Source organism: Setaria viridis, chromosome 5 (genome assembly GCF_005286985.2).
Source record: "Setaria viridis chromosome 5, Setaria_viridis_v4.0, whole genome shotgun sequence".
NCBI classification, from domain to species: domain Eukaryota; kingdom Viridiplantae; phylum Streptophyta; class Magnoliopsida; order Poales; family Poaceae; genus Setaria; species Setaria viridis.
Genome location: NC_048267.2, coordinates 19,179,369 through 19,190,443, shown reverse-complemented (window position 1 = coordinate 19,190,443; position 11,075 = coordinate 19,179,369). Strand labels below are relative to the sequence as shown.

At 44.1% G+C, this 11,075-nt stretch overlaps 1 protein-coding gene across 9 annotated transcripts; it reads right to left on the bottom strand.

Moving 5' to 3' along the window:
- Positions 1-2,050: 2,050 nt before the first annotated feature.
- Positions 2,051-7,148, bottom strand: LOC117854713 (uncharacterized). Of its 9 annotated transcripts, none has more exons than XM_072294288.1 (10): positions 6,454-7,148; positions 6,300-6,365; positions 6,140-6,230; positions 5,910-5,984; positions 4,836-5,804; positions 4,573-4,706; positions 4,285-4,421; positions 2,640-2,749; positions 2,496-2,558; positions 2,051-2,415 (listed from the first exon to the last, which is right to left on the bottom strand). In XM_072294288.1, exons 1-5 carry the CDS (start codon positions 6,572-6,574, stop codon positions 5,723-5,725), a joined length of 435 nt encoding a protein of 144 aa, XP_072150389.1. In that variant the 5' UTR covers positions 6,575-7,148; the 3' UTR covers positions 2,051-2,415; positions 2,496-2,558; positions 2,640-2,749; positions 4,285-4,421; positions 4,573-4,706; positions 4,836-5,722. The 9 variants fall into 9 exon arrangements, with proteins under 9 accessions (XP_072150389.1, XP_072150386.1, XP_072150382.1 ...); XM_072294285.1 differs by having other exon boundaries at positions 2,640-2,702; XM_072294281.1 differs by having other exon boundaries at positions 2,640-4,421.
- Positions 7,149-11,075: the final 3,927 nt, after the last annotated feature.

Genomic DNA, 11,075 nt, shown 5'->3' with positions numbered 1-11,075 from the left:
CCCTACACACTCACCTACCCTCTTCAACACATGGCACTTGCACCAACAGTGTGTTTTATTTTTCCACTCGGCTGCAATTGTCACCTCCATAGCCCGGCATTGATCTGTAAGTTCACAAGTCATCATGGTTATCAGTTAATCCTATCATGTTATCATCTACATTCAAGCAAACGTACATTGTAAGGAATCAGAATGTACCGGTAAGTATTGTTTCAAGTTCCTTGCCCCCTATTAGTTTGGTGAATTCCTTGAAAATCCACCGGAAAGAAGACCCACCACCCCCCAGTAGAACACTTTGGAAGTGATTGTTCACTCCAACAAACATACCAAAAGGCATCTCGTACAGGTTTGTCTTGTAAGTTGTGTAAAATGTGATTACATCTCCAAAGTGCTCATACTGCAAATGGCTCCTAGTATTAGTCCACATAAGTGTCTTGATCCTACCATCTTTATCTGGTTCAAAGATGTACTTGAACCCAGGGTCATCCTTTATGAAATCAGAACAATCCAATGTCTTCTTTATGTCATCCTATGATTGCTCCCTGTTGATTTTCTAGCACAGGTACTTCAGACTCCTCTTCATTGTTGGCACGTTATCCATCTTCCCAAGGAATACTCCTAAGATACTATACAGTTTCGTTATACCAACATTGTTCTCACGCAGCATATGTATCAAATCCTTGGTATACTTGTCAAGGTGGTGATGCGATGGCCATACCTGTTCTCACCGTAGGTCTCAGATAACTCGTGGTTAAAATTATGCTCCACCAGGATCCAGCCGTGGTCACTTGTCCTTCCAAGCCTTAGCTTTGCTGGGCAGTTTGTTCTGCATGATGATGTATTCATATCCTTACCCGGCCTACCCTGAAACATTGTATGTATTTGTGAGATGCTGACATACTGTTGTATTTGAACAAATTCATGTTCTCACAACATTATCAAAGAACAGTCAGATTTCATCTACTTACGCTGCAACTGCAGTTGAACTCTCTAGCCAGTTTGTACTTTTGTTCCACTGACAAATGCCAAGTATGCCTATTGTCAGATAGCCTCTCCTTACCCCACCTTATGCCAAATCTACACTCCCAGGAGTACAGATTGTAGTACTGAAATGCTTCATTGATATCATCAAATTTAGTACCAACAACAGGGTTTATTATATAATCTGAATCCCTGTCAGCAAATTTCATAAACGCTTCCTCCAGAGCACCCTTCTTATGTACCGATACTCCTGTTGTGATGCTGAATTACATCCATCTCTGCATCCCCCCCCCCCAAATTATGAATTACATCCATCTCTGAATTATGTACATAGTTTCCTGCTGTGTTCCCTATCAGCAGGAGTACTCATCAAATTTCATAAGTATTGTACATAGTTTCCAAACTGTATGCATTACTACATGTCAATTGTTTTCCTACAGAACGTCTCATGTACAGATACAGCACATGTCAACCACACGTTCAATACCTTGTCTTCCACGCCGCTGTCTAGTTGGCACCACTTCCAACCTTAGCTACATTCATCTCTACATCCCCCCCCCCCCCCCCCCAATTATGTACCGATGCTCCTGTTGTGATGCTGCAACTACCGCTGCATGCTGCCTCCATGTTAAGATCAATTATCTCATATCCTCTGTTCCTGCAAAATTAAAATTCAACATTTGCATCAGATCTATCCAATCATATATGCCTCCGCTGTTCGGTACCCGAGCCTCCCGCGACACCGAGCGCACCGAGGCCCTCCCCTCGCCCCGCGCTAGTTTTTCCTCTCTGGTGAGCCGACTGCCGAACGTGGGCAAGCATCCTGTTGTTGTCATAAGGTGGGCCCAACATGTCTGGTAGGCAGGTAGCTAACGCACGTCATTTTAATATAGAGGGTTTTAATTTACGGTTCCAAGGTCCCAAAATCCTGGAGTTCACCATTTGAATCGGGTTTTGGTGACGAAAACTTTATTTCAATGGCTGGATCGTTTCAAGGCTTCAACCGTAGGCATAGGAGTTAACAATTTCCAATTTCATATGAGATCAACAGAATAGCTTGCTGTCACACTTTAACATCTGACTTTCGATGAAATTGCTTTTGTGAACTGGAAGAAACAGATATACTGTACAAAATTTACAAGCATTGAGGATAAGGCTACTGAGTAATGTTTCTTCAAGACATGTCGAAGATTAAATTCTTCGTTTTATGGACCAATATCAAACTCTGTGCTTTAAACTTTTGACAACATGGCAGCATGTTGACTAAATTGCTTTGCAAGTAGAAAGTTTCCAACAGGTAACTTGAAATCAGTAGAACATCATCTCTATAGATTTTCATAGCCACATCCAAGTTCCATTGCATGTAGGGAGACCATTAAGATGTTTTCCCACCAAAGTCTTCGCCATCACAGCTTGATCTGGGTAATCGGTTGCCTGAAAAGCCAGCTAACAAGGTTGGAAATTTTGTGCCAAATTACTATAAAATACATGCTAGTGCAACAATATCACCACACCTGCAAATTTTTATCTGTTGTGGTGTCAGCATATTCAACAAGGACATGACAAGCTGCAGCCATCTGTTATGGGCACCACCAATAGGATTTATGAACAATACAATGTTACTCAACTGAACTGAAGATGCAAATTATTTAACTCACAGTACACAGGTCTGAATGGCATTCCAACACCTGAGATATCTTTGTTTAGTGGAGCGCACTTATCTGAAAGCATGTTAAAACACATTACAGGTTCAAGCATCCACATGATTCTGCAAGACCACAGCTATTACTTAGTACTACTTTATTAGTTGAGAGCAACAACAGAAACATGTGGCATGCCAACAAATGAATTTATGAATAAAATATTCTTCCCACCTCCAGGTCAAATATACTAAATAAAAAATCAGTATAGTCGGAGAGATAACCAACAGATAGTTATACATCGCGGCATCCTACAATGAGAACAACTCAGTGCTCATATTTGGAGTAAATTTAATCAAAAGCTACCAGGCACATATCTCTTTTGTTACAGATTTCAGATACCAAATTAAATTATATTGGTCAAGATAAAATTGTTGTAGAAAAAACTGCTGACAATGGGCTATTCTGCCATATAAAGCAGATTTAGAAAAAAAAATGACAGAAGATGTAAGGTTTGATAAAAAAAATTTAAAAGCATTTAATCCAACACATTCCGTGGCAAAAAAGGTACACATTTCATGCCTATCAATCTCCAAGTTCAATTGAATGAAGGTTGCAATCATAGGAGAAACTCAAAATTCAAGTTCACTATATGTAGAACTCTATGCATGAGCAGATAAAGCCAGTACATGCCTCACACGCTACACTAGGAATCCGGCACAACTTCTGGTAGGTGAATTTGCCACAAGAAACTGAACAATTGGCTACATTAAGTTAAATGGAAATCTTGGCTCCTCGTGGGAAAATTTCATGAGCATTTTGCGCACTAATAAAAGTCAAGGCATGATTTGTAAACTATTTTAGGTGTCATGGAAAGTCCATGGGAGGCACTACAGCTGTCCACCCCAACTACTTAGGGAAGTAGTCATCATCGTATACTAGCCATTTATGGCTTCGTTATACGTCGAAATTTACTACAGGGAAGCAAAGGATGGGATATACTATGTAAACAGCTATGGTTAGCACAAAGGAAGTGCTTCATTTCTGCACATTCTTCCTCCATATGGCACATAGAAGGAATGAATTCTGAAGCAGAACTACTAGAATAGTGACAGCCCTAGTTGAAGAAATCCACCTGCGCTAGCCAGCACACAAGGACAATAAATCCAATTACTATACAATTTTCCTACTGACAAATAATTGGTTGATATAAAACTACTGAAAGTGTAATAAAGTAATCAGGTAAAGCATGACTTTGACTAAGGCCCTATTCGGCAACCCACCCCTAAACTTTAGTACCTGTCACATCGGATGTTTGGATACTATTAGGAGCATTAAATATAGTCTAATTACAAAACTAATTGCACAGATAGAGTCTAATTCGCGAGACGAATCTATTAAGCCTAATTAGTCCATGATTTGACAATGTGGTGCTACAGTAACCATTTGCTAATGATGGATTAATTAGGCTTAATAGATTCGTCTCTTGAATTAGTATAGGGGTTTTGCAGTTAGTTTTATAATTAGCTCATATTTAATCCTCCTAATTAGCGTCCGAACATTCGATGTGACCCTCCTAAAGTTTAAGACCTCGTATCAAACACCCCCTAAGGAACAACAAAAAATTTATAAGGTGAGCCATCACTAAGATATGAGATCTCACCTCACATGCCTACAGCTGTGCTTTGTGCTTCCCAAGGAGAGCCATGACAATGAGCACGAAATCGGAAGTCCTAGACAGGCGGAGGTGCAGCAGAATTGTTCCTTGTCCTCAGACTATGCACCATTGAGGGGGGTGAACTGAGAGCGGAGAAAGTATTGAATAAATAAACAATCAAACAGTTGTATTTTGGAAAAAAAAATACGAAACTTGGGTATGGTTCACATAACAAATGATTGTTTACATAGTATAATCTGATCGAGGCAGATACTAAACATGGATATAGCTCACCTACTGCAGCTCTCATCGTCTACAGGGGCCACTTGCATCGAGGCAGCTTTAGCCGCCGGCGGCCATAGCCCGTCTCGTTGAACTCGCCGCGTGCGCCAGCGAAGGTGGGCGGACAGAAAACCTGAAATTGCACCCTAATCTCGAAGGAGAATGAGTGGATTCGTTCATAGGAAGCAGAAGAGGCTGCAGGTAAGATATCTTGCATGAAAAAAAATTGAATCTGTAAATTTGATTAGGGATGGAGGCATGCAGTTGGGACTAACCTGGAGCGCCGTTCGTGTAGGTGGATGTGCTTGGGACGCAGAGGTCGACACCTGGGGAAGCTCCAGCTGCACATCGGGTGGAGAAAGGGGGCACCGCCGTGCCGGGCTGGATCCGCCCACCCAGATCATCGTCCCCGTCACTCACCCCCATGCGCCCATAGTCTGTCCCGTCGTCTACCTAGGTGAGCTCTGCTGGGCCACCATTCGCGCCGCCTGAGGTGCTCACTGCCGTGCATAGGAGGGGATGGGGCCGCCATAGATCCGGGCCGAACCAATAGGAGGGCAGCTGCCTTGGATCTGCACGGCGAGGTGAGGATGACGCCGAGGCTGGAACTGGGAGGACGAGGGAGGTGCAGCCATCGCGCCGCCGCCGTCGAGAGTAGAAACGGGATTGGAGGAGGCAACCGGCGACGAAATCAGAAGCTCGCTAAAAAAAAGGCCTCTCGGTCCATGTGGCTATTGGCGGCAGTTTCGGTGGGACGTCGTGCTACGAACGGGAAGTTAGGGGAAAAACTAACCGCGAGCTGGGGGAGGGGGGGGCAGATCTGAGCTGAAGCGACCGAACACCGGAGCGGGTTCCCGCGCCGCGGGTGCGTCGGTTTGGCTCGGGTACGGAATAGCTTATTATGTACTCAGGGTATCATACAGTAAATCATATATATATATAAAGAGAGATATAGGCACCCGAAAATAGGATAACATTACAATACTCCCCTTTCTATTTTTTACGTCCAATACTAAAACATTTATACAACATGCTTGCCTCGTAGATTCATTCACAAAATAGGTGATGCCTGTAAACAAACTTACCCCCCAATCCCTGCTTCAACCAATACATCTTCTGCCACAGGCTGACCTGCAGGACAGGGTCACCCATCGATGTACTCTCAATGTTGCTTAGCGCTGGACGAGCATTTAGATCGAACACAGTCGCAGCCGGTGTACCATTTGTTCATCACAGGAGGCAAACTATCCATCAAAAACAGTAAATCAGCTATGCTGCTACTCAAATTATATAATGAAAAAAGCTAAACTGCTACATTAACCAAATAAACAAAGACATCAAGCTTTTACCTATCCGTTGGTCCAGCACATTCTCCACTTCCTTCCAAAACTCTGCAGTTTTCATCCATCCTAAAAACACCAGTTCTGTGTATTTAAATGTACCTATGTCAGCATACCATCACACATTACATCGTACATATTTCTATACTGCTGACATTAGCCCCCTACTACATCACCCTCAACCAATGTGAAATCAAATAAGAAAAAAAATGCAACTATCAGATATAAGAAATACACACCTAACTGTGCCAGTTTCTTGAAACACCCTTCCCCCACAGTCCAAATCAGGAACCGGACTGGACGTGCAACAGTACAACGCTTCTCCTTGTGCTGTCCAACAGTAAAAAAAATTCAGTTGCAAGAATGTTAAGCTTACCAAAATATGTATAGTGCAACTACCTTTGTGAACCAGACTGCAGGCTTGAACTTCCAGGAATACCTGCATCCTTCCATTTCCCTTCACTTCTACAAGCTAAGATTCAGCAAACATCCATTCAAGCATTACAATAGGTTAAATGTTAACTTCCATATATTATGAACGCCAATAACTTACCCATCATTCTGATGTTCCTCTCCTCCATCGCACCGTTCCTCGCCACAGCATCTTCACTGCCAGAGGATGCAAATCCTTTTACCTTGGAAGCCTCGCCAATCGAGTCGAACTGAACAGCCATCGATGTTCTCCCGGTGGCAATGGCGCCCGCACCACCACTGCTCCCAACGAGGACCTACGGTCCTATCCGATACATCTCTACCGGACCTACCCGTTGGGATATTTAACTATTTGTCATCATTGCGGATGGCACCTTTCTATTTGCCATCCTTACGAATGCGCTTACATATTTGCCATCCCTCAACAAACGAAGCAACACATTTGCCGTTTCCGCTGATGTGGCGCGCCAATTCACCCGTGCCAGCATGGATCGGGATGAGAAAGGACCAAAACACCCCTGCCTTATCTCTATTAGCTATCCCTTTCCTCTTTCTCCACCACTTATGTGTGGGACCCACGTCTTAGGGTCATCTTCAACCTTCGGACACTCTTGCGACCACGAGCTGCTGCTCGCCGGCCATCCCTCTACAAATAAAGCAACACATTTGCCATTTTCGCTGACATGGTGCGCCAACTCACCTTTGTCAACATGGATCGGGATGGGAAAAGACCAAAACACCCCTGCCTTATCCCTATTAGCTATCCCTTTCCTCTCTCTCCACCACTAACGTGTGGGACCTACGTCTTGGGGTCATCTTCAACCTTCTAACACTCTTGCGACCACGAGCTGCTGCCCCCCCCCCAACAGCACTCGCCGGGGGTCAGCCGGCGCTCGCCCCTGTGGCCGGCCGCCGCGGCTCATTCCCGTGGCCAGTGTTCAAATTCCCCACGGCGGTCGGCGAGAGGGAGGGCGGGCGGATGGAGGCAGGGCCGGCGGGGGATTTGGGCCGACGAGGCAGTGGCAGGGCGCGGCTCGGCTCGTAGGGTGGCGAGCGATGCGGCGGCGCGGAGAATTGGAGGCGCAGGAGGGGCGGTGCTCAGCGGCAGTGGTGCGCGGCTGGCGGTGGTGCGCGGTTGGCGGTGGTGGCGCATAGGGCGGCGGCGCGGAGGACGCGGGCCGGGCGAGTAGGAGCCGGCCATGGCCAGCCATGGAGCGCGCCAGAAACAGGAGAAAGGCAGGGTTGTTTTGGTCTTTTCCGTCCCGTTCCACGCTGGCACGGGTGAGTTGGCGCACCACATAAGCGAAAATGATAAATGTGTTGCTTTATTTGTAGAGGGATGGTAAATATGTAAGCGCGTTCGTAAGGATGGCAAAATATAGCAAAATAGTTAAATATCCTACCCGACACCGCCCTTCAACCAGCACTCACCAGATACGGAGCCGGCAGCGGACGTCTGCGACTCGCCATAGTAAACCTTCACCGCAGATGCAGGCCCATCAGCCCTACCGGCCTCCCCCGACGACGCAGCTACGTTTGACAGCTGACCACACCGTCTTCTGCTCCGGCCGATCTGACCTGGCCATGTACCGGCCGGCAGGACCCGCGAGGCCTCCATGGTCCATGCCGGAACCAGCTTCGTACAGCTCCGCCATCTCCATGGTCGCCGCCGTCCTGTCTCTCCGCCTCGCCGGGGCAACGGATGGTTTTCGAATTTCGAATGCGTGGTTCCGGGTGTGGACAGCCACCGGTTCCTTCTTCATTACTACGATGCCAGCTGTGTATGGGACGGGATTCGAGGACCGTATAGGATACGGTTGGACATAAAGCTAATACATTGAGGTGACATAAAGATTATGGACGGGATTCAAGGCGTATATAATCTTGGTTGCGGATGGTCCATCAGTTGATACATCACTTGGTTTCTTGCCACACAATGAGCAGTTAGAACTACTGGATTTGCAACGGCTACTCTATAAAATTACTTACTATCAGTTTACGCAACACACGAGAATTACTTGCTATCAGTTTACACAACACACAAGAATTGTACAGATGGAATCTAATTCGCGAGATGAATCTATTAAACCTAATTAATCTATCATTAGTAAATGGTTACTATAGTACCACATTGTCAAATCATGAACTAATTAGGCTTAATAGATTCGTCTGGCGAATTAGACTCCATCTGTACAACTACCTCCTGTTGGCTGTGCACCTCACTTCCTCTGGGAGTATGGCAAATGGGGAATGCATCGAATTTGTAATTAGACTATATTTAATACTTCTAATTAGTATCCAAACATCCGATGTGACAGGTGCTAAAGTTTAGTAGGGGTATCAAATACCCCCTTAGGCCCTGTTTGGGAGAGGGGTGCTAAAATTTAGTTATATGGAGTGCTAAATTTTAACCTTATGTGGTGTTCGGGAGTGGGACTAAAGTTTAGCACATGTTCTGCAAAATGACCGTATTACCCCTCCCTGCCTGCCCCTCCCGCCGATTCTGTCTTGGTGCTGGTGCGCTGGCCGGCCGGTTGCATGCGCCTGCTATTTGCATGTTGAAGTTTTGCATGCGCCTGGCCCACCTGATGCATGCGTGTGCTCGTGCGTGTGTGTGGTTTGCATGGGCTGCTTTGCTTTGCATGGTTTTTTTAATCAACTTTGGTTCAAATAGAGAAGCAAAATCCATATTTATTACAAAGTTAAGTCACCACGAAAATACATAAAAAGTACATTATCTATACAACCCCGAGAGAAATATTTTACGACCTATTGTACAATGCATTTGCCAATTGATCACGAAAAATATTCATGTTTATGTCTTCGTCTCCTTGTGTGTTTGTCGCATCCCCTTCATAGTTTGAACCTCCGGTTGTTGGAATAAAATTTTCATCACGATCGCACAATTCAAATTTCTTATCACCAATACCATTCTCCCTAATGAAGTTGTGAATAGCCATGGAAGCAACAATAATTTTGCTTTGCTTCTACATTGGAAAACTAGGTATACCCAATAATATCCACCACTTCATTTTCAATACTCCAAAGGATCTCTTGATAACGTTTCTAAGAGACGAATGTGCATAATTAAATATCTCCTTCATACCTTTGGGCATTGGTCCGTTACGAAATTCCGGTAAGTAGTACTTTGTACCCCTATATGGAGCCAAGTATCCAGGACGGTTTGGATACCCCGAGTCTACCAGGTAAAACTTGCCTACAATTTGAATACCAAATTGTTAGCTTAAAGAACTATATTTTCATTGAGAGAGTATCGTACATAAACTACTTTACCTGCCGGAGGATGAGGAAAGGTGTCTTTGTATTTTTCCTAGGCATCACTTAACACTCTCATATCATGTACCGATCCAGGCCATCCGGTAATGATAAAAGTAAACCTCATGTTGAAGTCACAAATAGCTAGGACATTTTGAGATGTATATCCATGTCTTCCTGTATGTTGAACCACCTTATCGCTTGGAACCACAACAGGTATATGTGTCCCATCTAAAGCTCCAATACAATTGTTAAAGTATGGAGCAAACCGATGTTGTTGTAATCTTTGGTGCACAGACTTAAATTCTGGGTCAACTGGCTCAATATTATCTTTTGCTAGTTTGAGAACATTGCACAAAACTCTATCAAACGTACGGCTTATCGTTTCCAATGACCTAACAAACCGGTCCTCAACTTGCCTAAGTGACTGTGGTGCACCGATAATCCATAGAAACATTCCTACAGCCTCCAATGTTGACATATCTCTACTTCCCATCAACCCATAACTGTCTACCAGTATATCATGTAGTTGATAAAACAAGTGAGCACTCATCCTAAACATGTTATAGCACGATGTCACATTTGAAAGTGTCTCATTGACCCACTCAATCCCCAACACTGTTGGAACCCTTCTTGGACCTCTATTTAGATAAGTTTCAGCGTACATATACCAATTGTAAATAGAAAAAAGGTGACTTTGCAGTTCCTCTTACGAGTATTCATTATCAACTCAATAGTTTCATCTTGAATACCACAATCTTCCATTCTGTAGTTGTCTTCATCATCACTTGAGTACTCAGTGGAGGAACTAGCATCCTAAATAATGAAAAAATGTCACTGTTAGTCTTTATGCACCATGAATTAGCCACTCAAACATCAAACAACAAGCCAACATCACACTGAATTTCAATTTAACAGAACCCAACATCAAACAACAAGCCAACATCAACCAATTAACCAACATCACACCGAATTAAACATAATTAGTTCCAATTCAAACAAGACATTACTCAGTTCAACATGCAACATGCACTACACTACCATCCTAACATAGACAACCCTCATTTCATCTGTTGCTCACACCATCTCTGCAGGAATATGAATTTTGCTTCATCTGTTGGAATGTTCATGAAGAACTCTCTTCTTGTACCAACTTCAAAATAGGACAGGGAAGCAAAGAACTCCATGCTGCTTGGAGATACTCCACATTGTAAAGCTAGCTGTTGACACTTCTTGATCTCTTCTCTTTCCTTAAACTCTTTGTCAACTTGTCTCTTCAAACACTTATGTTGGTTGTGATCAGACTGTGACCATTTGTCCACAAAACTGTCAAGTGCCTGAACAATTGAACTTTTAGATTTTTTTTCCTGGGCTAGTTGCTGTTGATTTTGAGCTATTACTGCTCAGCCTCTTCCTTGTACTGATGCTAACAGGGCTGTCAACATAAGCAGTTGTTGGTTCTTTTTC